The sequence below is a fragment of the Babylonia areolata genome, chromosome 30 (genome assembly GCF_041734735.1).
Source record: "Babylonia areolata isolate BAREFJ2019XMU chromosome 30, ASM4173473v1, whole genome shotgun sequence".
NCBI classification, from domain to species: Eukaryota; Metazoa; Mollusca; class Gastropoda; order Neogastropoda; family Buccinidae; genus Babylonia; species Babylonia areolata.
This window is the reverse complement of record NC_134905.1, coordinates 10,169,714-10,196,877: the sequence shown is the minus strand read 5'-3', so window position 1 is coordinate 10,196,877 and position 27,164 is coordinate 10,169,714. Positions and strand designations below refer to the sequence as shown.

General features: G+C 43.0%; 1 protein-coding gene across 4 annotated transcripts in view; it reads left to right on the top strand.

Moving 5' to 3' along the window:
* Positions 1-27,164, top strand: part of LOC143275513 (uncharacterized) — a 69,954-nt gene that overhangs the window by 21,033 nt on the left and 21,757 nt on the right. For 2 of the 4 annotated variants that reach the window (XM_076579681.1, XM_076579679.1), the window contains exons 2-4: positions 4,530-4,739; positions 11,295-11,438; positions 17,523-17,659. In XM_076579681.1, the coding sequence (XP_076435796.1) occupies positions 4,535-4,739; positions 11,295-11,438; positions 17,523-17,659 (486 nt within the window). In that variant the 5' untranslated portion in view covers positions 4,530-4,534. Of the gene's footprint in view, positions 1-4,529; positions 4,740-11,294; positions 11,439-17,522; positions 17,660-27,164 lie in introns of those variants that run through there. The other 2 variants (XM_076579680.1, XM_076579682.1) reach the window with 2 other exon arrangements.

Below are 27,164 nucleotides of genomic sequence, written 5' to 3'. Positions count from 1 at the left end.
AATCAGCAGTTGGAATTGTTCCAGCACGAGAATGAGAATGTCAACAATTGAGAAATTGGCATATGATTTTGACATTTTATGTCTCCAAGAGACCAGGACAAGTGCAGACAGACCAATACATTTTGAGAATTTCACAGTCTTTCAAAGGAATGAAGGAAGAGGGGTAGCAATCATACTGAACAAAAACCTAAAAAACAAAGTTTCCACCATAAATCTAGAGAAATGGTGTAGCAACTCTTGTGAACTATTGGGGGTGCGTCTCAAAAAACCTGACGGAATTCACAAAAGCATCGTGCTCATCAATGCCTATGTTCACCCAGGAACCTGCACAACAAAAGAGGATTGGGCCTTTTTAGAGGAAATAGAGAACGAACTTGGAGACTCAGTCATTATCTGTGGAGACCTCAATGCAAGATCGAAGCTATGGGACCAGCGGAACACCAACCCACAAGGACTCGCACTTGAAGGAATGATAGGGGAAATTCTTCTTAGCCCATTAACAACCACATCCCCAACTCGCCTTGGAACAAGACAAGGGGACAGTGACAGTGTGATTGACATCGCTCTAACATCTCCAAAATTCAGAGCAGAAATGAATGCAGAGACGCTTCCACACCAAGGCAGTGACCACCTCCCGGTAGTGTTCAGTCTACAGAAACTGTCAGATAAACCCTGTATGAAACCGTGTGATCCATTTCAGTATGAAAACAAAGAGACAACCATCATCGAAAAATTAAGACGCAGAAGAAACAGAAGAACGGCACTGAACAGGATGCAAACTATTCAGCCCCCATGGTGGAATACCGACACAGAGAGAGCCTGGATAGAAAAACATGTGGCTGTCAAACTTTGGCAAAAAGAAAGAACAAAACCATCTCTGGACAAAGATACTGAAACAAAAATGAAAGAAAAAACTAAACAGTTTGAAATCATTGCTCAAAAGGTCAAAAATGACAAGTGGAAACAGTTTTGCGAGGCACTCAGTTATGACTCAACATTGACAGAGTTCTGGCAATTTTTTCGTCGCATGGAAGGGAAAACGTGCACAACAACAACCCCAGACATGGTAGACACTGACGGAACCAAGCTTAAGACAAACGAAGAAAAAGGATCCACCCTGCTCAAACGTTTCATACAACAGAGCGATCAAAGAAACTTAGATGAGAAAAAGAAATATGTTGAGGAGTTAAACCAAACCCTTATGCAGACTGGACCTGATGATGACTTGACAATAGATGATCTAAACGAAGCAATAGCTAAATGCAAGAAAGAATCAGCTCCTGGCCCAGACAAAGTTCGCTACTCGGACATCAAGGAACTATCGGAAGAAGACAGAAGCAACCTTTTCAATCTATATCAAAACAGTTTCCACAATGGACATGTGCCGGAGGACTGGACACACAGCTTCTTAAAACCCATACCAAAACCAGGAAAGGACCATCATCAGGTAAACGGCTACCGGATCCTAACCATGCAAAACATTGCCGGAAAGCTCATGGAATGCATGATAGCCAGGAAACTTGCAAGGGATCTTGAACACAGGCACATTCTCCCTTCAAATCAAGGTGGTTACAGAACAGGCAAGTCCACATGGGAAAACGCAGCTGCTTTTGCATATGAGGTGTATGAAGGGTTTCAAAGAAAAGAAGAAACACTAGCAGTAGCAATCGATCTTGAAGATGCCTACAATAAGGTCCAGTTTGCGCACCTCATGGAGCTGCTACTAAGGTATGGAGTAAGTTTGACACTGACAAGATGGATAGCAGCAGCGCTTCAGGAAAGAACCGTCGTCCTACGCCTCGGAGATTGGATGTCTGCACCTTCTAAACTATCCATGGGACTGCCACAAGGGTCTCCGCTTTCTCCTGTCCTCTACAATGTCTACACGAAGGGCCTTGCAGACTTAAACAACAATGGAATAGCTCGGGTGCTTACTCTTGCGGATGATGGCCTGGTCTTCAAAACTTCGAAAGATGCTCAGGAAAGAACTAAAGCCGTCCAGAAACAACTAAACAATATTGCTCAAAGACACAGGATCTTCCATCAATCCAGCGAAAGCCCAAACGTTGCTGTGCACCCTCAACAACAGAACCGCGAGCAAATCACCACCTTCTGTGTCACTCGATGGGATTCAGATTGAGAAAACTGAATGCCTACACTACCTAGGAATACACTTCGACAGGATGCTGACCTTCAGAAAACATACGGAAAATACTGTTCTCAAATGCAAAAAGGGCCTTTCAGTCTTAAAAGCAATGGCAACCAAACGTATTGAACAACGCCACCTCTTCCTGCTATACCGATCACTCGTCCTCAGTGTGATCGACTACGGACTTGGGCTAACAACACCGTCTCAAAGCAACCTCCTAAAATTAGAAAGAGTCCAAAATGAAGCTATGAGGCTGATCCTTGGAACAACAAAAGACACGCCCACAGAAACCATGCGATACCTGCTTGACCTTCCTTCAGTGCAGGCCAGAAACAAGTTAGAACAGGTCAAGACCTACTTCAAAGCATTAGAAAACCCTCAAAACCCACTGCATGACGCAGTCAAAGAACCAAAAGGCAGCCGCCTAGGACGAGGAAGATCATGGATGGGGCAAGCAGAAGACACAATCCAGCTAGTATGCCGACTACAAGACCTGAAAGAAACAAAAGAATGGGAGAAAAACCCCGAAAACCTCAACCATCTATTCAACACAGCCATTTCACCCACTCTAGGAAGACATTGTCGGGAATGGCCAGAGGGCAAAACTGATGCGGAAGTGAAACTACTCATAGAAGAAAACAGTGGAGGTGCAGGGTAATGTGTGTGGTGTGTGTGTGTGTGTTGGAGCTCATGTACGTTTATATGTATTTGACTGTGCTTTCATATCTGTGAAAGTGCATGTTCGGTGCATATCTGTTATGCATGTGTGGGTGTCTATGTGAATGTGTGTCTTCATGTTTTACATCTATTTGTTTATATATCATTTATTCACCTTTTTTTTCTCCTCAAGGCCTGACTAAGTGCGTTGGGTTACGCTGCTGGTCAGGCATCTGCTTGGCAGATGTGGTGTAGCGTATATGGTTTTGTCCGAACGCAGTGACGCCTCCTTGAGCTACTGAAACTGAAACTGAAACTCTCCTCTTGACCTCATGACCTTTTGATAGCACAACAACACAGTAGCCTGGGCAAGCGCTCAATGTTGTTTTGTGGGCGTGGACTTCGAACATCCAGGCCATAATCACTCATAATGGGCTTGCTATATTTGTAATTGTATTCCTTTTCTTTTTATCACAACAGATTTCTCTGTGTGAAATTCGGGCTGCTATCTCCAGGGAGAACGCGTCGCTATACTACAGCGCCACCCATTTTTTTGTATTTTTTCCTGTGTGCAGTTTTATTTGTTTTTCCTATCGAAGTGGATTTTTCTTCAGAATTTTGCCATGAACAACCCTTTTGTTGCCGTGGGTTCTTTTACGTGCGCTAAGTGCATGCTGCACACTGGACCTCGGTTTATCGTCTCATCCGAATGACTAGCGCCCAGACCACCACTCAAGGTCTAGTGGAGGGGGAGAAAATATCGGCGGCTGAGCCGTGATTCGAACCAGCGCGCTCAGATTCTCTCGCTTCCTATGCGGACGCGTTACCTCTAGGCCATCACTCCTATAAGAGAGCACAGAGGTGATAGTTGTACCCACCCTTTCATAAAGGGCAATCACCTTTCTACGTATACACACACACACACACACACACACACACATGGTCACCCCCCCCCCCCCCAGCCCCCTCATTTATTCATATAAATCTTCCCGTTTGTGTCCCTGCTGGTCTCTGTAACCGTCTCATTCTTTTCATCTCTTTCTGCCTCCCCCCGCCCTTCTCTCTCTCTCTCTCTGATAAAAAAAAAAAAAAAATTCATGACAATTTTTACATAAGTATGCAACACCATTATCATTTAAATTTTTACCACAAAAACTGATTGTTCGAAAAGAACTATACTTTCCTGAAACAAAACAACCTGTTTTGTTATCAGTCATTCGTATTCACATTGACGTTGATTTTATATATTTGGACCATGTTTACATTTTCCGATGTGGAGCGCGGGTTACGCTGGTTACATTTGGGTTTTTTTCTTTTAGAATTATTAGCCTTGTTATTCTTATATCATTTTCGTTAATTTATCAAAATTCTTCTTCTTCTTATTGTATACCTACTGCATTAGTTGTTGTCACAACATTCAGATTGCTCTCCCCGGAAAGAGCACGTTGCCACAGTACTGCGACATCCTTTTTCTGTCAGCGTCGATGTATTGCTTTCACAGCAGATTTTTCTCCGGAATTATGGCATTGACAACCCTTTTGTTGCACAGACCTCCACTCAAGGTGTACTGGAGGGGGTGTGGAAAATCCGGTCCGTACATGATGCACGTGCACGCTGCTTCCTTGTGGGACCCATCACCACCAGGCCACCGCTCCATTGTTGTTATCATCATCATTATCATTGTTATGAGTAGTATTGTTATCATTTTTTCCTCCACTCACAGGCAGAATGAGCAGAAGACGTCATCACCCAACAGACGGAGGCTGGGCGTGGGTAGTGCTAGTGGCCTCCCTTGGCAGCCATTTTCTGAACGGATCTCTGGTGTACTCTGTTGGCGTACTGTACACGGGGCTTCTGCACAAGTTCCACTCCGAATCCATCACTCTGGTGGCCATGACAGCGGCCGTCAACACGGCTCTCGTCTGCACAGCAGGTGGGGAGTGATGTCCAATTGCATTGTACTGTATATTATTGCATTGTACTGTATCACTTTTTTCACGACGTATTTCTCCCAGTGGAATTCGGACTGCCGAGGAGAGCGCGTTGCCACAGTGCTGCACTAACCCTTTTTTTTCGTTTTCTTCTTTTTTCCTTCTGTCTGCATGTGTATTATTTTTTTTCTATCAAAATTGGTATTCCTACAGGACTTTTTGCTAGGGACAACACCATTGTGGTCGTGGGTTCTTTTACGCTTGCTAAGTGCATGTAACATATATAACCTCGGTTTATCGTCTCATCCAAATGACTAGCGCCCAGACCACCACTCAAAGTCCAGTGGAGGGGAAGAAAATTATGGCGAGTGTGGTATTCGATCCCCTGCCCTCTGACTTCCAAGGCGGACGTGTTATCACCAGTAATGTGTGGATATATTTAAATCATACAAACAAGGCTGGGTATCTGTTATCTTTAGATTATACAAAAGCATTTGATTTAGTTTCACGTAGTCTCATATTCAACTCCTTCAAAAATATTTGTTAAAAATAAATGCTTTGTTAGATACTGTTAGTTTAGAACATAGTGATCAAAGCAGCGTAGATAAATGGGAGTTGTGCAAAGTTGAAGTGAGAAATCTCTGTGGCGAGTTCGGAAAAAACATAGGCTTGCGAAAATCGAAACAAATCACTGGACTTACAGAATCGTCTTCAAGAAATGGAAAAAAAGGTTAATGACTTGTCTCCTCAAAATGAAGATCTTCAGATAGATTATTTGACAGCGAAACACTATTTAGAATTAATGTACACGAATGAAGCTAAAGGAGCAGAAGTAAGGGCTAGAGTTAAATGGATTGAAGATGGTGAGAAAAAGAAAAAGAAAACCAAAATATTTCACAAGTCTTGAAAAAGCTAGAAGCAAAAATAAAACTATCACCAGATTGCGTAATGAGGCGGGGAAAATTATTACAGACCAAAAGGAAATCTTACAAGAACAGCTGTCCTTTTACAAAACCTTATATATATACATATATATGATAGTCAGTCGAACAGCAAAGGAGGCAACTGCTGTTCCGACTATTTGGGCTAGAATTTGATTATAGTGGAGAGTGTCTTGCCCAAGTTACATCCCCACTCTCTCGGCCAGGAGGGTTTTTAGGACAGTCGGCGTTAGGATGGTTCCCAAAGGCCAACTAGCCCACAAGGCTGCAGCACTAAGAGCCAGTGCAATTTTGCCTCCTATAGTTTGAGAGTCATAGTCCTTCACAAAAGACTAAGCTGTAAATTATTTCCCATTGACTGGAGAAACCATTGATAATACAGCTCTCACTTTGCTGTTGGCCCAAATGTAAACTTATGTTAATCTGTGATATAAGCCGAGTGTTGGGCCGTTATACATCCAAACAACAACGCCTAGGCTACTTCTTACCCGGAGCAGGAACCAGCCAGGGATAAGATCTGGCCTGTTACACCGGGTTAAAACATAGACAGTTTGTTTACACAATGAGTCAATAAAACTGGTAAAGCAGGGTATTCGTTAGCATTAGATTATACTAAGGCATTCAATTCCTTATCTAAAGCATATATGTTACAAGCTTTTAACATATTCAGATTTGGATATGACTTTCAAAAATGGGTATCTGTGCTCTCCAATAATTCGCAAAGTTCCATAAACCATGGCGGATGGCTATCTGAACCCTTCAGTGTTAACTGTGGAATCAGACAAAGATGTCCTTTTTCACCGTTCTTGCAGTGGACATTCTAGACGTCAAGATTAGGAATAGCGCAATAACGGGTATCAAAACTCCAACTATGGACAAAATAAGAAAGATACATATTTAAAGGTTAAACAATTAGTAGATGATACAACTTTATTTCTGAAAGATATGTGGACATGTGTACTTCCATAGAAATACTTAAGTCATTTGAGCAATTTTCTGGGCTGAAATTGAATACACACAAAACTCTTCTTTCTTTTCTTTTCTTTTGCGTTCGACAGCTACGCAGTCAGGGTCGAAGTCCGAGGGATGCCACAAATTCGAACGTCCGGCGAAGTATCGACTACCGTCCCACAGAGCTTGGTGTTGAGGTCAGCACCCCCAGGCCAGGACTGCTGCCGCATCTTCTCATACAGGGGGCAGTCTTGGAGAATATGGGATGGGGTCTGGTCAGCCTGGCCGCAATCACATAGGGATGTGGCTGCCACTCCAATCCTCTTCAGGTGTGCTCGGAGGCCGCAGTGGCCTGTGCAAAGGCGGTAGATGGTAGTCTGGTGTCTCCTGATGAGGTCCTGGTGTGCCTGGTAGCCTCCGTTCAGGGTGACCCAGCCTCTTCGGAATCTGCTGCGGAGGAGAGTTTTTGCTTCCTCATACGTGGCAGGAACGGTTGGCTGTGTGAGCTGGCTTCCTTCCTTAGCAAGGTGGTCTGCACGCTCGTTGCCTGGGAGGCCTACATGTGCAGGCACCCACTGGAGGGTCGTTGGGGCTGTTTGGGTAAGGGTTACGAGGGAGGCCTTAAGGGACTGGATCAGTGGACCAGGATCAGGGGAGTCAAAGGCCTGGAGTGTAGACATGGAGTCAGTGAAGATGGAGATGCTGCCAAAGGGCTTTCCACAGGAGGAGAGGAATTCTGCTGCTGTTTTAATGGCCAGGACTTCAGCTCTGAAGTTGGAACAGAGCTTTCCTCCAGGGAGTGCGATGCTGCTGTGCTCTCCATCGGGAAATCTGACGTAGACACCACTGCCTCCGTTGTGTGTGGCTTCCTCCGCTGATCCGTCCGTGTATACATGGGTCCAGGAGCTGGATGGGTAGGACTCCTCTATCATGGCCAAAGTCATGATCTTGAGAGTAGATGGTTGCTGGTCTTTGGTGGTGATGCCAGGAACTCTGAGGCTGATGGTGGCCTCTATCTCTTGTTCGAGCCTCCAATCAGGCAAGGCAAGGTCAGTGCAAGACTTCCCTTTTGCCGCCAGAACATCGCTATGCTGTGCTCTGAGTGCTTTATACTGGTGGTTGAGGCTCTGACGTTTGAGACGGTTCTTGGTGGGCTGCTCCAGTCTGTGGTGTAGGTGGTGTGAGGGCAGTCTTCTGAGCTTCTCTCCCTGCATCAGGACTTTCAGGTCGCGTCTTCTCTCCAGGGGTTCGACGTTAGCAGTTTTCTCTATGTCATGGATTGGCGTGGACCTCATGGCTCCAAGTATGAGGCGTAGTCCCATATTTTGGACTTTGTCGAGTCGGCTCTTGTTGGTCTTGGAGGCTGTGCCCCACGAGGTTGAGGCGTACTCCAATGGTGGGTCTGACCGCTCCCATGTAGACCCTGGCGAGAAGCCTGCTGTCTGCTCCCCAAATAGTCCCGGCCAGCTTCTTCAGCAGGGCTAGCTTGCGGATGCCCCTCCTCTCCATCTCCTCAGTCTGGGGCCTCCAGGTCAGGCGGGTGTCCAACTTGACGCCCAGGAATGTTGGTATATCCGTCTGGGGCAAGACCTGTCTCTGGAGCTTCAGCTTGACTTGCTCGTTGGCGGTGGAGAGAGAGAAGAGTGTTGCGTTGGTTTTTGTGGTGTTGAGCTCAAGACCCCAGTCTTTTGTCCATGTGGCGATATTGCTGACGACTTCCTGAAGCCGGTAGGAGACCGTGCTGTGTGTTCAGCGGATGTCCATACTGCCAGGTCGTCTGCGTGCAGACTGTTGGAGACGTGCTTCGTGATGTTGTCTCTGCAATCAATTGGACTCCTAGAAAAAAGTACTTACAGCAATGAATATAACTTTATTTAGATTTCTTTGGCAGAGAAAGTTCTCAAACAAAAAAGCTTCTGAAAAGTTGAAAAAGAAAATAATGGAAAGTAACCCTGAAAACGGTGGTATGAAAATGTTAAATGTTAATGAATTACAAACATGTTTTTATTTACAATGGATTGGCTGACTCTATAATTCAAGTGACGAAAACTGGAGCATTATTCATAATTCGTACTTTCACAAAACAGCAAACAGCAATAATGTATACGAAATAGATATTAAACTATCTGAATCAAAATTCATCACAAGTATTAAAAGTGAATTTTGGTGGAAAAAAGTACTCTGTGTATACTTAGAAAATAAAACACCAGACACAATGGACAATATAAATATTGATAACTTCAGTAACCAACTGTTATGGAACAACAGGTTAATACAGTACAAAAAACAACATATCTTTTTTTTCCCAAAGTGGAAAAATTAATGGTATCGAAAGAATAAAAGATTTGATAAAAGTTAACGGATATAGACTGCTTACTGTAGAAGAACTTCAAAATGAAGTAAATCAAAACCCTGCCAACACTGTATTTGAACACAACGCGATAGTTAACGCCATCCCAAAACGTTGGAAGGAATGGATTGCCGCGCAAAACAACCAGTCAACCATTAATCCTAGAAAAGAATGTGAAGTACACAATACTGTACTAAGCCAAATGCTTTTCTACAAATCTTACATGACCATACACACAAAAAAGATGAAATAAAGCCATGCGCCATTGGCTTCTTGTCGAACAGATATGGACAATCCTTCACGAGGTCACAAAGGAATTTACATTGAAGGAATTGCAGTGGAAGATAATACACAACATTTATCCCACAAATATTTTACTGCACAAAATGAAAGTCGTAAACGACAACAATGCACAATTTGCAGGGACAATGTTCACTTCATCGAGCATTTCTTTCATGAATCCCCCCTGTTAAAATGTTCTGGTAAAACACTGAAAACTTCATCAATGGTGTTATTGGACAACCAATACAACTCTCATTAAGAGATGTGCTGTTTGGTTTTCAAAATAAACGAATCGACAATGACGCTATGGAAACAGTAAATAAGATTATCATAATTGGAAAAATGAGTATAAGTATTGCGAAAAAAAACTTACCTTTGCCTTTGGTTGTGTCTATCTTTGTGTCTGCTTACCTTTGGTTGTGTCTGTGTATCTTTGTGTCTGTTTACCTTTGGTTGTGTCTGTGTGTCTTTGTGTCTGTTTACCTTTGGTTGTGTCTGTGTGTCTTTGTGTCTGTGTATCTTTGGTTGTGTCTGTGTATCTTTGGTTGTGCCTGTGTGTCTTTGTGTCTGTTTACCTTTGGTTGTGTCTGTGTGTCTTTGTGTCTGTGTATCTTTGGTTGTGTCTGTGTATCTTTGGTTGTGCCTGTGTGTCTTTGTGTCTGTGTACCTTTGGTTGTGTCTGTGTGTCTTTGTGTCTGTTTACCTTTGGTTGTGTCTGTGTGTCTTTGTGTCTGTGTGTCTTTGTGTCTGTGTATCTTTGTGTCTGTGTACCTTTGTGTCTGTTTACCTTTGGTTGTGTCTGTTTACCTTTGGTTGTGTCTTTGTATCTTTGTGTCTGTTAACCTTTGGTTGTGTCTGTGTATTTTTGTGTCTGTGTACCTTTGTGTCTGTTTACCTTTGGTTGTGTCTGTTTACCTTTGGTTGTGTCTGTGTGTCTTTGTGTGTTTACCTTTGGTTGTGTCTGTTTACCTTTGGTTGTGTCTGTGTACCTTTGTGTCTGTTTACCTTTGGTTGTGTCTGTGTGTCTTTGTGTCTGTTTACCTTTGGTTGTGTCTGTGTGTCTTTGTGTCTGTGTATCTTTGGTTGTGTCTGTGTGTCTTTGTGTCTGTTTACCTTTGGTTGTGTCTGTGTGTCTTTGTGTCTGTGTATCTTTGGTTGTGCCTGTGTGTCTTTGTGTCTGTGTACCTTTGGTTGTGTCTGTGTGTCTTTGTGTCTGTTTACCTTTGGTTGTGTCTGTGTGTCTTTGTGTCTGTGTATCTTTGTGTCTGTGTACCTTTGTGTCTGTTTACCTTTGGTTGTGTCTTTGTATCTTTGTGTCTGTTTACCTTTGGTTGTGTCTGTGTATTTTTGTGTCTGTGTACCTTTGTGTCTGTTTACCTTTGGTTGTGTCTTTGTATCTTTGTGTCTGTTTACCTTTGGTTGTGTCTGTGTATTTTTGTGTCTGTGTACCTTTGTGTCTGTTTACCTTTGGTTGTGTCTGTTTACCTTTGGTTGTGTCTGTGTACCTTTGTGTCTGTTTACCTTTGGTTGTGTCTGTGTACCTTTGTGTCTTTTTACCTTTGGGTGTGTCTGTGTGTCTTTGTGTCTGTTTACCTTTGGTTGTGTCTGTGTACCTTGCTTTGTGTCTGTGTGTCTGTTTACCTTTGGTTGTGTCTGTGTAACGTTGTGTCTATTTACCTTTGGTTGTGGCTGTGTGTGTGTTTACCTTTGGTTGTGTCTGTGTGTCTTTGTGTCTGTTTACCTTTAGTTGTGTTTGTATACCTTTGACGTACCGTTACACTAGCTGATTGGAAGCAGCAACTGCTTGAAGGTGTGTGTCCGTGAGAAACAAAAGTGAAATTAACATGTTAATTAACAATAATCAACATCTGATTGTTCTATTAATAATCCGCTCATCCCCACCACCCAACGGCACATTGATATCTCCCCAACCCCCGTAACCTCCCACCCCCTTCCCCTACCACCACCACCACCGATCATCCTCACAAAATTCCATTTTTTTGGGGGAAAAAAAAAAAATCGAACATTTTCAGCTCCAGTAGCCAGTTACATCATCAACCGCTTCGGATGCCGAACTTGCTGCGTACTCGGCGGACTGTTGTGTTTTGTCGGATACACGTCAACGGCTTTCGTCACTTCCGTTATTCTACTATTCATCACTTTTGGATTAACTGCAGGTATGTTGTTATGTCTCAGTGGAGGGGGGGGGGGAGTGCACTGGGGGGAGGGGGTGTACTGGGTGGAGGGGGTGGGTTGTACTGGGTGAACTGGATGGGGTGGATGAACTGGGTGGAGGGGGTGCACTGGGTGGAGCGGGATGTACTGGGTGGAGTGTACTGGGTGGAGGGTGAGTGCACTGGGTGGAGAGGGTGGGGGTGTACTGGGTGAGGGGGTGGGTTGTACTGGGTGAAGGGGATGGAGGGGGTGAACTGGGTGGAGGGGGTGCACTAGGTGGATGGGGTGGGGTGTACTGGGTGGAGGGGGTGTACTTAGTGGATGGGGTGGGGTGTACTGGGTGGAGGGGGTGTACTTGGTGGATGGGGTGGGGTGTACTGGGTGGAGGGGGTGTTCTGGGTTGAGGAGGTGTGTACTGGGTGGAGGGGGTGTACTGGGTGGAGGGGGTGTACTGGGTGGAGGGAGTGGGGTGTTCTGGGTGGAGGGGGTGTACTGGGTGGAGGGGTGAACTGGGTGGAGGGGGTGTACTGGGTGGAGCGTGGAGGAGGTAAACTGGGTGAAGGGTTGTACACTGTGTGGAGAGGGAGGGGTGCACTGGGTGGAGGGGGAGGGGTGCATTTGGTGGAGGGTGGTGCACTGGGTGGAGGGGGAGGGGTGCACTGGGTGAAAGGGGGGGGGGGTGCACTGGGTGGATACGTGGGGTGCGCTGGGTGGAGGGTGTGCACTGCGTGGAGAAGGAGGGGTGTACTGGGTGGAGAGGGAGGGGTGCACTTGGCGGAGGGGGAGGGGTGCAGTGGGTGGAGAAGGGTGCAGTGGGTGGAGGGGAGGGGTGCAGTGGGTGGAGGGGGAGGGGTGTGCTGGGTGGAGGGGAGGGGTGCACTGGGTGGAGGGGGGTGCACTGGTTGGAGGGGGGTGCAGTGGGTGGAGGGGAGGGGTGCAGTGGGTGGAGGGGGGGTGCAGTGGGTGGAGGGGAGGGGTGCAGTGGGTGGAGGGGAGGGGTGCAGTGGGTGGAGGGGGGTGCACTGGTTGGAGGGGGGTGCAGTGGGTGGAGGGGAGGGGTGCAGTGGGTGGAGGGGGGGTGCAGTGGGTGGAGGGGAGGGGTGCAGTGGGTGGAGGGGAGGGGTGCAGTGGGTGGAGCGGGGTGCAGTGGGTGGAGGGGGGTGCACTGGTTGGAGGGGGGTGCAGTGGGTGGAGGGAGGGGTGCACTGGGTGGAGGGTGCACTGGTTGGAGGGGGGTGCAGTGGGTGGAGGGGAGGGGTGCACTGGGTGGAGGGGGGTGCACTGGTTGGAGGGGGGGTGCAGTGGGTGGAGGGGGGTGCACTGGGTGGAGGGGAGGGGTGCACTGGGTGGAGGGGGGTGCACTGGGTGGAGGAGAGGGGGTGCACTGGGTGGAGGGGGGTGCACTGGTTGGAGGGGGGTGCAGTGGGTGGGGGGAGGTGTGCACTGGGTGGAGGGGAGGGGTGCACTGGTTGGAGGGGGGTGCAGTGGGTGGGGGGGAGGTGTGCACTGGGTGGAGGGGGGGTGCACTGGTTGGAGGGGGGGTGCAGTGGGGTGGGGGGGAGGTGTGCACTGGGTGGAGGGGAGGGGTGCACTGGGTGGTGTAGGAGGTTGCACTGGGTGGAGGGAGGGGGGGCATTGGGTGGAGGGGGACGGGTGCACTGGGTGGAGGGGGGGCATTGGGTGGAGGGGGACGGGTGCACTGGGTGGAGGGGGGGGGGGGCATTGGGTGCAGGGGGACGGGTGCACTGGGTGGATGGGGGGGGGGCATTGGGTAGAGGGGGACGGGTGCACTGGGTGGAGGGGGGGGCATTGGGTGGAGGGGGACGGGTGCACTGGGTGGAGGTGAATAATGACACATCCCCTGAAAGTGGAGCCCGCCACCATGTCCCTCCATCGATGGTTGAATCTGTGGACGCTGAAGTCATCGAAAGAAACTCGTCCAAGGCATGGGAGTTGTGGGAGAGCCCCAAACTGATACCATTGTGTGAAAAAGGCATGAAAGGTCGCAGAACCCGGAACCACTTTTCTTTATTGTTTATGGTAAGATCCACTTTGAAGAAAGTAAGAAAGCTTCCTTGTACATGTATCCACAGTCAGAGACTCTTTACCAACTGAGATCCATTAAGATTTGTGTTCACCTGGCACAACTGTATTTTACGCTTCCTATCATGATATATTCCGGAGTCAGCCAGGCCTGAGAGATACAGACAATCGAATCGTTGATCAGGAAAGTCGAGTACAACGAAAGACGGGTAGGAACCGGTCGCGCGTCGAAAAAACCCACAATTATAGAACAGAACAGAATATGTCTTTATTACCAAGTGTACCGGGGTCACAAGGAATATTGGTGATGATAGTACATAACAAGGTACGTACACACATAGAAAATCAAACACAGGATAGGACGTTAGGATTCATACAAGTGCATGTCAATACAAAAACTTGTGCACATTCACACATGCACGCACTGCACACACACACACACACACACACACACACACACACACACACAAATACATTCTCTCTCTCACACACACACACCACACACACACACACACACACACACACACACGTTTGAACAGAAGCCGCATATTACATGTGGATGGAGCTGATGACTAGATCTAAAGATACATGGTTGTTGATTGCACAATTCTATTTATCATACTGGATTTGTTCGAGAGACAGGGCATAGACTGCTTTGGGGGAAAAGCTGTTGGCGAAGCGATTGGTTTTCGTCCTTATACTGCTGTACCGTCGACCAGAGGGGGGCATCTCGAAAATCCCAAAAGCTGGATGTGATTCGTTCTGGCTGTTTGATTTTGCTTTTTTGAGTAGCCGCTTATAATAAATGTCTTCTAGAGAAAGTAGATCAGCCCCGGTAATCTTGGCAGTTTTTTACGATTCTGTTAAGGGCTGCAACTTCTGCCCTGGAAATGTTTCCGTACCAAACAGTAATAGCGAAGATTAGCACACTTTCAGTGACTGCTCGGTAGAAATTTCTTTCTACAAAGGAGGGGAGATGTAGAAGATGACGATGAAGAAGAGGAAGAAAAAGAGGAAGAAGATCAACAACATCAACAACAACAATAAACTTTCTGATACGATGTTCATAGAACAGTTTTCGGACTTCTTAGAAGTTTACCAGGCTCCCTACTGATTGTCGGTGACTTTAATTTTCATTTTGATTCAACCACACAGTTTTAGTACCTCTAAATTACTTGAAATTGTGAGTTTGTTCGATCTTAACCAGTCTGTAACCGAGCCTACACACAATCGTGGTCACATCATCGATTGGGTGTTGCACAGAAATGAGGACTGCCTCCTGAAGTCCACCACCGTCGATCACACCCTGTCCTCTGACCATCACAGTGTGACGTGTCATCTGAACCTCACCAAACCTCCCACGCCCCGTGTGTATAGGGAGGTGCGCACACTGACCTCAATTGACTTAGACTTATTTAAAGCTGACCTGCTGACTGATAACCCTTTTGAGCCGACTGCTGACCAGCTATCCACTGCCCTACGCGCTGTACTCGACAGGCACGCCCCGTCGACTCGGCGCCTGATCTCCAATCGTCCCCCGTCGCCTTGGTTCAACACTGTGGGACCAGAGATGTTGGGGGCCAAGCGGCAGAGAAGGAGAGCTGAGAGGCACTGGCGCGCCACTAGTTTGACCGTCAGTAGGGACATTTTTCAGACAGCCAGGAATAGTGTAACAAACATTGTTGACAGGGCAAAGTCAAGTTCTACTCTTCTAAAATCCTTGCATGCACCACAGCCAAACAGCTTTTTAACGCTACGAACAATCTACTAGTTAAAATGAAAAACACTCCTCTCCCTACAACATTTCCGGTGCAGGAACTCCCTCAAAAGTTTTCTGACTTCTTCACTGGCAAAATAGCATGCATTCGTGAGAAGCTTGACTCTGTTGTGTCTCCTTCTTCACCCGTTAAAGAACGCGTGTACAGTGGTCCTGTTTTACATTGTTTCCAACAATTTTTGATGCACTGAAGATTTTGTGAAGACAGTGTGTCTGAGCGCTTGTCCGAAATCCTGTGAGCTTGACCCTGTCCCGTCTTCTTTGTTGGTTGAATGTACTGATGTTCTACTGCCACATATTACTCATGTCATCAATTCTTCCTTACTGTCTGGTTGTTTCCCTGAAAGCTTCAAATCTGCTGTTGTACGTCCACTCAACAAGAAACCATCTTTGGATCATAATTGTTTGAAAAATTATCGACCTGTCTCTGATCTGTCATTTTTATCAAAACTGCCAGAAGAGGTTATTATTGTCTCAGCTCTTAGCTCATCTGGAACAAAATGGTTTACTTAATTCCCACAAGTCAGCTTATAGACGTGGTCATAGTTGCGAAACGGCCCTTCTTAGAATAGTGAATGATTTGCTTTCGGGATTTGATGAGAATAAGATATCTGTTCTGTCTCTGAGATTTGTCAGCAGCTTTTGACACTATCGACCACTCTATCCTCTTGAACAGACTTAAAACTTCCTTTGGTATTCGTGACACTGCACTAGCATGGATCACTTCTTACCTGTCAGATTGTACACAGAAAGTGTGTGTAAATGGTAGATACTCTAGAGCATCTGCCTTAAAATATGGTGTCCCACAGGGGTCCGTCCTAGGTCCTGTTCTTTTCGTGCTGTATGCGGCTCCTATGTCGGATGTCATCAGTCATCATGCGATGTCGCATGAGAGCTTTGCTGATGGCACACAACTTTATCAGTCGGCTTCCATAGCTGAATTTGATGCACTGGTGACTCGAACACAGGAGTGTATTGCTGGCCTAAAGGACTGGATGACTCTCAACAAGCTGCAACTAAATGATGATAAGACTGAATTTATGATAAACTGTCCAAAGAAGTTTCGTCAACATCCTTCCTTTCCTGACTCTGTTCTGATCAATAGCACACCTGTTTCACTTTCTCCTTATGTTCGCAGTCTTGGTGTAATCCAAGACCAGTCTCTTTCCTTCCAACAGCACATTTCGAATATCTGTAAAGTTGCCTATTTGGAACTGCGTAGAATCAGCTCTATCCGCCACTATCTCTCAACCGATGCAACCAAGACACTTTTATGTTCTCTCAAGATTGGATTACTGCAACTCTCTTTTGGCCGGCCTTCCCAAATACCTGTTAGACTCCAACGAATTCAGAATAACGCTGCCAGACTCATTTGCAGAGCTTCTAAATTTGACCATGTGTCTCCTCTCCTTCAGTCTCTCCACTGGTTGCCTGTTTCTGATCGAATAGACTATAAGCTGTCCACTCTGACCTTTTCTGCAGTCAACGGATCTGGCCTCAAGTATCTTTCTGAACTCCTTCATATCTATACCCCGTCTCGCCAGCTCCATTCTTCCTCTGATATTCGACTTCTCAGGATACCTCACATCAGAAGAAAGACCTATGGACACAGATCGTTTTCTTTTCAATCGCCAAAGACGTGGAACAAGCTCCCTGATAACCTCCGTCATTCTGATTCCCTCGCATCTTTTAAATCTCGTCTCAAAACTCACCTTTTCCCTCAGCAGTAAGTTCAATTGTGGCAGGTCCACTTCCTTTGCGTTAGCTGTGCTTGACTTTGTGTGTATACATATGTATGTGTACATAACTACATGCATGTATATGAATGTGTATTGTGTGTGCGTGCGTTTATGTACGTTTGTGCCTGCCTATGTGTGCGTATGTGTTAGGGTAGCTGTTAGATACACATGTATGTTAAAATGTATGTACGCAGTGTGTGTGTGTGTGTGTGTGTGTGTGTGTGTGTGTGTGTGTGTGTGTGTGTGTGTGTGTGTAGTCACATTCTGGTCTGTGTATGTAACATAGATGTAATGTTTTATGTTAACAAAGCGTTTTTGTACAGCACCTAGAGCAGATTTCTGGATAGTGTGCTATATAAGTATCCATTATTATTATTATTATTAACAACGACACGGAGAAGAAGAGGCAGAGGAGGTGGAGGCCGTGGAGGAGAAACCAGTTTGTGATCAAAATGACAAGCCAAAACAATAACTCAACAGTCACGTGGAACAAGACCTTTCCACTAACCCACTTTTTTCTTCAACAGGTGTAGGTTTAGGATTGACGTACTCCGCCACCAACGTCACCGTCGGTTTTTACTTCGACAGACTTCGGGGCGTAGCTTCTGGTATCTCAAACAGCTTTCAGGCTGTGGGGATTCTGTCAGGTTCCGTCATTTTTCAGGTACGGTTCTACACAACTACATTTCCCTTAATGATAACAAGTAAATAGATAAATGAAAAAATAATAAATATATATATATATATACAGAGAGAGAGAGAGATAAACAGATAAATAAATAAATAAATAGATAAACATATAACAAACCGAAAGTTTAAGACAGGGTGTCAGGTGGAAAGAAGATTGGATATTAGGGGTAGTAGGGTAGGGGTAAACTTTAAGTTGACCAATCCAGGCAGGAACATATTATGGAGGCAAGGTGAACTGAGTTTCTATTGTTTTCCCTACAGTAGTTTCATTTAGAAGTAGATGACAGTGCCTGAAATACACAAACGAATAAATATACGAATATATGTAAGTACAATATCAGTAACGCATGTGTATAATAAAGGGCATAAATGATGCTAAAGACTATCCTTTGGTTTGGTATTGGCACTAACATAATATAGATAATGCATATGAGTGAAGACGAATTACTGACATTAAATGACACTCCAAATACCTTTATATGATGTACTAAAAGTGGCTATTGACAGTTCACCGACACCCAGAACAGATCACGTGGAATGTATATTGTGTCAAGGTATAACTCAAATGAATCAGTTATCATGTGGCACTATGCCGTAGTTAGCTGGCTAGGAAAGCACGATATTATATGATGATTGCCATTATATTACACACTCTCATACACACACGCACACACATATATATACATACATACATACATACATACACACATATATATATATAGAGAGAGAGAGAGAGAGAGAGAGAGAGAGAGAGAGAGAGAGAGAATTGCAATTATTTAGGCTCTGGGCGAAACCTGGCATTGTGAAATTGCATCACAACATGTACGTCATGGCGTGCTTGCGTCATAATAGCTGCGTAAGAGTGACCCGGTAACATGTAAACAACTTATCCCTTGAGGAAGGAACGTGATCGTTCCGAAAATTTGGAATATTTGACAGATTGATGTGTTTGTTCTCTCTCTCTCTCTCTCTCTCTCTCTCTCTCTCTCTCTATATATATATATATATATATATATATATATATATATATATATATATATTAGATGTTATTGGGCAATAATTAAACTGACACTTTTGTAACATGATCTGAAATCACATTTAAATGTGTCACTCTCATGTACACCAACTTGGAGTACTTAAGGTCAGTGCAAAGAAAGTGAAACACTAACACCTTAACAGTAGTAACATCAGTAATCACATTGTCATCTATACTGGTGACAATACCTGCTTGATATATAAATAGCTTTTATGTTGAATACTGGCAACCTGAAAGATTACGTAAGTCACTGCAGAATACAATGAATGAAAGGAGCTAGCTAGCTAGCCTACATTATAACTTAGTGGTAAGACTAGCTCAATGGACTTCTACAAAGTTATCCGATTGAACATAACGAAAGCCTGACACAGTTAAGTATGCTCAGCGTTGGGAGTTGTGTTTCAGATTATCTGATTGAATGCTTCAAGATGTAAACATTGAGTGTGATCTCAATAGATCTGGGCGATCAGTGTAACAAAAAAAACAACAACAACAAAACAACAACAACAACAACAACAAACAAACAAACAAAAAATGTCTGCATCATCCAATGGCAGCCGTCAGGTAGGCAGCATGTTGTGTAAATGGCCCCGTGTTTGTAAAGCGCTTAGAGCTTGGTCTCCGACCGCTATATAAGTATCCATATGAATCAATCAATCAGTCCAAGGAAAATTCTGAATCAAAGCACATGGTCGAACGAGTGGAGACGACAACGACAACCGCTTATCGACACTTTTCGTCACTGACATGTTGAAAAGAATACTAATGCCTAAAGGTAGGCTAGCACATGGTAACATGGTTGGAATCAAGACAAGACAAGGCAAGACAAGACAAGACAAGACAATACAAATTCTTTATTATCGAGGATAATAGATAAGCACTGGTGCGCTTTTTTTCATCCAGTCCCCGCCCTGAAACAGGGTCTACACTACACAATACTACATTATAGGCCTATATGTCATTGCATACACTACACAATGCTACTTAAAGTCATCTGTGTGTGTGCGTGTGCTTGTTTGTGTGTGTGTGTGTGTGTGTGTGTGTGTGTGTGTGCCGTGGAAGCTGCGATACATAGACTAGAAATGAGTGTGTGGAGGAGGGGGTAGAGGAGGTGCAGGGTAATTTGTGGTGTGTGTGTGTGTGTGTGTGTGTGTGTGTGTTGGAGCTCATGTACGTTTATATGTATTTGACTGTGCTTCCATATCTGTGAAACTGCGTTTTGGGGCATATGTGTTATGCATGTGTGGGTGTATGTGTGAATGTGTGGCTTCATGTTTTATATTTATTTGCTTATTTATCATCATTATTGTCTTATTTATTTAATTATTTATTTATTATTATTATTATTATTTTATCATTATTTTCATTACTACTACCTTTTTTTTATATCAAAATTATTATTTATTTGTCTATTTATGTAAGCTTATCTATATATATATATTTTTTTTTTCTCAAGGCCTGACTAAGCGCGTTGGGTTACGCTGCTGGTCAGGCATCTGCTTGGCAGATGTGGTGTAGCGTGTATGGATTTGTCCGAACGCAGTGACGCCTCCTTGAGCTACTGAAACTGAAACTGAAACTTAAAGTCATGGAATGGGAATACTATACTACATAAAGGCATAAGCATGGTAAAAATAACACACACACACACACACACACACACACACACACACACACACAGATAGAGAGAGAGAGAGAAAGAGAGAGAGGGAGGGCACAAGCATGGTACTGATAATCAACATAAAAAAACAACAACAAAAAAACCCAGAACACACACATACACACTCTCTCTCTCTCTCTCTCTCTCTCTCTCTCACGCACACATTGTGTATGTTAAAAAAAATACGATACTAATGTGAATATAAAACAGTAAGTCTAATAAATAAAAAAAATACACATAGCAATGGCGGGGGGAGGGGTGTGTGTGTGTGTGGGGGGGGGGGGGGGGGGGGTCGTTGCCAAAGGAAGCATAATTCAACATATAAAATTCTATGAGAATAAAAATGTCACAGGCAAAGGAGAGAGAGAGAAAGAGAATAACAATATCAACTAATGAATAGATAACCTCATATTACATGGAACATGTGATAGAGAACAGCATGTCAGTAAGGAAGACAAAGTAACATGCATTGTATCATCTAATCAACACACACACACACACACACACACACATATATATATATATATATATATATACATACATACATATAATAAGGACTATACGCTTATCGGTACACATACATCAATACATCGAATTGACAATGGAGCAACTGGCAACTACTGCATGAATATAACTACATTTAATGGAAAGAAATGAAGTAAACAGAAGTAGCATGCATTACAAACGAATGAAATATTATAAAATAATACTTCAATTCACACACATAAAAAAGGGGTACAATATAATATGATGAGGTGGGGGAGTGGGGGGACCTGGGCAACCGTACATACCAAGAATCAATCGGTATGAATAAAGTGGACAATACATTACACTGTCATAAGGTGAGAAAGGTTGTTTTTTTTTTTTTTCAGGTAGTTGGGCAGTGGTGTCGTTTAATTGTTGCTGGGAGTGAGTTCCATGAAGTGGCGCCTGAGTAAACGAAACTGGATTTGAATAAATCGAATCTTGGGATTGGGATATGGACTTTTGGGGGATTCCTTGGTGAATTTACAGAGAATTTGTTTATCAGTGTTGGTGGTGCATTTCCTGTCATAATCTGGTGCATTGTTGTTCCTTTGTTGTACTCTAATCTACGGACTAGAGGGAGAATATTCGCTTGTTTATAGTCTGAGTCCAATAGGGAAGTACCAGCTTCAGCCCCCGTTTATGAAGATTTAGTAATGGCTTCATGGTATTCGCACTGGCGGAGTCCCACAGTGTAGATGCGTAATCTATTGTAGATTGGATATGTGCTTGAAAAAACAATTTCCGTGAGTGGAGGTCGAGGAAGTGCTCTATTTTGGACAGTTGATGGTTCTTCTGGGCTGTCTTTTTGCGAAGGGAAGTTATGTGAGGAATCCAAGTGAGATTGTTGACTAATATGTCTCCCAGAACCTTATGATCACTAACCTGTTCAATAGGTTCATTTTTAAGTTGGATGGGAGGAAACATATCGATAGTGTTTTGCCTCTTTTGTCTGGTGGTGATCAACATGCATTTTGTTTTTAGTGGATGAAGAGACATGTGGTTAAGTTCAGTCCTTTGAACGAGTTCATTAGTACTTTCTTGTAAGTCTTTAGCAAGAGCGTTGATATCAGTATGGGATGTGTGGATTGTTGTATCATCCGCAAAGAGTTTGCACGCGGATTTTATATGAAGAGGCTGGCCATTTATGTATATTGAGAATATTAAAGGGCATAAAATAGACCCTTGAGGAACGCCATAGTCCAGTGCTGCTAGCGTGGAGACTGATGAACCCATTGTCACGCATTGTTGTCTGTTTGTGAGATATGATTGGAGTAAACTAAGACTACTGGTTGCCAGTCCATATAGTTCAAGTTTTCTAAGTAAGAGGTTATGGTCTATCACGTCAATTGCTTTTTTGAAATCAACAAATAGAACACCGCAAGATCTGTTGTCACTGATATTGGCAAGCCAGTCATCTATAAGATTGACTATGCTGTGTGGCATGAGTGTTCTTTCTCTGAAACCAGACTGAGCTGGATGTAAAAGGTCATTGACACGAATGTGATGAGAAATATGTTTGTTCATGTGCTTTTCTAGTGGTTTCGAAAGCACAGAAATAATGGAAATTGGCCGATAGTTTGAAGGATCGGAGGTGTCCCCTGATTTGTAAATAGGAATAACTTTTTTTTCTTAAATGCGTTCGGAAAGTAGTTTTTGTTGATGCACAGATTATAAATGTACGTTAATGTATCCGTGATAACTGGAGCGGCTAGTTTGAGAATTCTGCTGTCGATGCCATCCAGTCCACGGGCTCCTGTCTGTTTTAGATGGATAAGGTAGTTATAAACTTCAAATACTGTTATGGGTGGAATATTTAACTTGACTGAGGTGTACTTTTCACGACAATATCATTTTAACTTATCAAGTTGATTCGTTGTTCATTGAATTTTGGGAAGCATCGATAGGTTGTTGTTTTGTGGCCTGGTTGAGGAATTTTTACCCCCTTTTTCCCCCATGTGACACAAATTGGATAGTGATCACTGAGTTAAAGACAGTAACACAAGTCTCTAATATGTTGATTTTATTGAAAGTGTATATGTGATCTATGAGCGTCTGTGGGCGAGACTCTGGTGGGTGTATTGATTAACTGATGTAGATTAAAGAAACTCATTGTTTGATTCCACTGATTATTTACTTTGACAAGGTCAGTGTTGAAGTCACCAAGTAAACTTACTTTGATTCTAAAGTGACAGCGTCTATCATTGCAGTAAATCTGTTTAACCAGTTTACCCGTTCTGCGGGATTCCTATAACAGAAACCAATTAAAATTGAGGGGGTGTTCTTCAGCTTGACTTCTATCCACAGTGATTCTACATCGTGTTGCTCTAAATTTTGTAGACGTTTGAAGGTGAGAGATTCGCTGACATAGACAAGGAGACCAGTCTCTCTCGCTTTGGTGGGGTCATTTCGGATTATATTATATCCTGGGATGTACATGTCAGCATCACTGATATATTCGGAAAGTATCGATTTTGAAAGTCCAAGCACATGAAACGGCTTTCCATGGTTAGTTAGTAGGGAGGATATTTCAGCAGTTTTATTAACTGCATGGTTGATATTCAAATGGGCAATCCGTAGACCTTCTTTTGATGGCCATACTTTTTGATTTGTGGTCATTTTTATGTTCAGTATGTGTGGATTAAAGGTACTTGTCAATGGAAGAGCAAACACTGAAATAACAAAAAAAAAGTAATAATTTTTTTTTTTAAATAATAAGAAGAACAAGCAGAAACGCAGTCAATGTTATATCAAATGAAATAGTTCAATCCAGGAGTGAGAAAATGTAATAATAACAATAGTTCAATCCAAAAGCGAGGCGATGTGAAAATAAACACAATTGTTCAATCCAAGAAGCGAGGCGATGTGACAATAAACACAATTGTTCAATCCAAGAAGCAAGGCGATGTGACAATAAACACAATTGTTCAATCCAAGAAGCGAGACGATGTGAAAGTAAACACAATTGTTCAATCCAAGAAGCGAGATGATGTTAAAAGTAAACACAATTGTTCAATCCAAGAAGGTAGATGATGTGAAAGTAAACAGTTTCAGTTTCAGTTTCAGTAGCTCAAGGAGGCGTCACTGCGTTCGGACAAAACCATATACGCTACACCACATCTGCCAAGCAGATGCCTGACCAGCAGCGTAACCCAACGCGCTTAGTCAGGCCTTGGGAAAAAACAAAAAACAAAAAAAAACCAAAAAAAAACCACACACACACAACCACACACACACAAAAAAAAAAAAAAAAAAAAAAAAAGTAAAGTAAACACAATTGTTCAATCCAAGAAGCGAGATGATGTGAAAGTAAACACAATTGTTCAATCCAAGAAGCGATATGATGTGAAAGTAAACACAATTGTTCAATCCAAGAAGCGAGACGATGTGAATGTAAACACAAGATGATAAGCGGGCTGATGGAGGTCTACTATATATCATCAGTATACCTTATTTGTTTCAGTCTGAACGCTGTGATAATAAGGGTTTAATTTGATCAGCATGCAGTCACATATAAACATTCAGAAACAAGGAATATATGTGATGAATATTTTTTTTTTAAATGACATTAATACAACGTCTAAATAATACCCCGTGAAGGGTTCAGATCAAACTGTCAAGTGTTTACTTGAATCCAATTGCACAGTGTTAAATATCCCATGTATATAAAACCAGTTGGATCTTTTAATTTGAAAGTCCAGCTCTTGCCATCTCCATACAAGTAATCTGCCCTGATACTTACACATTGACACACACACAACCCAATCCAAAATGATGTAATTTGCAACAGACTTTTCAAATCGAGTTTCTTTTTGACTCACTTGTGTAAACAAAGTGAGTCTATGTTTTAACCCGGTGTTCGGTTGTCCGTGTGTGTGTGTGTGTGTGTGTGTGTGTGGTAAACTTGAACATTGCCATTTTCTCTGCAAATACTTTGTCAGTTGACACCAAATTGGGCATAATAATAGGAAAAGTTCAGTTCTTTCCAGTCATCTTATCTAAAACAATATTGCACCTCTGGGATGGGCACAAAAAAAAAAAAAAAAAAAAAAAAAAAGCCAAATTATACGCAAACTGCATTTACTGTTGTTGTTTTTTTTGTTTTTGTTTTTTTGTTCTCTAAACTTGGCACTTTGATCTGATATTCTGACACAACAAGAGCAGTCATTATTATCATTTTTGTTGTTGTTAAAACAGGAACTTCTTTTGCTGAGCATGGAAGTTATATTTATTTTGCAAACGTTTTGGTGCAGGTAGTAAAAAAAGGAAATTAATCTGTAATTAATGCTAGGGGACTTCATTTGCTTTAAACGGATCTTTCTCATCTTAAACATTACATTTTGAAATTATACTCAATACATAAAAAGCTTGTGTGTTTTACTCTCAGTGTACAGGGCTTTCATTATGTTCATTGGCCAAGTGGTCTTTTTCGGAAAATACTAAAATCAATACGACAAGTGGACTTTATAGATCTATTGGCTGAGCCCTGAAGGTCATGAGCAAAAATCAATTGCGTACACATATTTATATACATTCAAAACGCGTGCTCATATTCTTCGCGAACGCGAACGACGCCATTTTGTTTCAAGTTTTTGACCTGCCCGTTCAATCCTATATTCAATGGACAATACACGATAACATGTGATGGAAAGTTGGAGAAGGAGACCGTTAAATATTTATTCAGAGAAAGATTTGTGAACGCCTCATCACTTACTGGATTATGCCCCAAACTGCCATAAAAAATATCCACAGAATCAGTCGGAATTCACAGTTAAAAACAATAAACCATGTGAGTTAATACCCTTGAATTGATGAAACGTAAACATTTCCAGTCTTGACTTTTCTCAAAATGAAGTCCTGTTCACTTCATACGACGTTTAGAAGTACTTGTACTTGGTTCTACGTGTTATTAGTTTAACAAAATACTCAATTTTCATATCAACTTTAAAACTATAAAACTAGAATGAACATAAAAGAGAAATTGAATCGACCGTGTCAACGGGGTGTAACTAACTGAAACTTGTACATCTATCTAGATCCAGAGAAAACGGCTAAATGTTGCAGTGTGATTGCGGCGATTGCCACGTCTCCTTTACCGCGGACCTAAAAATAATTTTAAATTGCCCTTAAAGATTTTTTGAATGCCCAAGATACACCAGAATAATATGATTTAAACAGCGTTCTCACCGCGAATACCGCAATCGATTTATCGCCCTTTAAAAAAAGCATGTTTAAATATTGCATTTTTGAACGTCAGTTTAGGCGCCACGATAGTGTAATGGGTAAGACAGTTTCTTCTCACCCGAACACGCGGAGTTCGAATCTGCCGTTAGGACTTTTTTTTTCTTTTAACCCGAAGCTTTATAATAACAAATATAGAACACATTTTAACGATTAGATTTTTTTTTGAAAGTGTATCACAAGTGAGTCTTGAAGACCTTGCCTCTATGGTTATTTATTGCAACTGGGTCAAATGACATTCTTTCACCTCTCCTTGTTAACTGTATTGCACCAACATCGTCACGTTCAGCCAGCAGCGGTTACAGTGTCAAAATAATATATTTCATATGAGATATAGTTTCTCCACAAATGAAATTACTGGATTGTCACTTTTCCGTCTTAATTTACACGCCTTAAATGACGAGAATGGGGAAGGAAAGGACACCAATAAGTATAACTAATTTGAAGAGATAAACTGCACAATCAACTGCATGCTGAAATAATTAACGTCTAATTGGTATGTAATTACACACAGTTATCTCCTACAGTTTTTGGATGGTTTCAGACAAGTACTTTTTTGTGCGTATGTACGTATGTACTCAAGGCCTGACTAAGCGCGTTGGGTTACGCTGCTGGTCAGGCATCTGCTTGGCAGATGTGGTGTAGCGTATATGGATTTGTCCGAACGCAGTGACGCCTCCTTGAGCTACTGAAACTGAAACTGAAACTGTGCGTATGACGATGAGTCAGACATTGTTGCCAGTATAGTTAAAGGTGTGTGTGTGTGTGTGTGTGTGTGTGTGTGTGTGTGTGTGTGTTGGCTAAGTGACATGTGTGTGAATGCTAGGTAGTAATTTGATTCATTTCAGTTCAGTTCAAAATACTTTGTTGTCTGCTTCAACCCAAACTGAAAATTCTCTTTCGGTTCATTTAAAGTGACCGCCAGCAAATATCAAAGAGAAAAACGAATAACTGACACACCCTTTCCAGATCACCGTGCACACATCAGTTATTATGTAAAAAGAAAAACATTTGGGT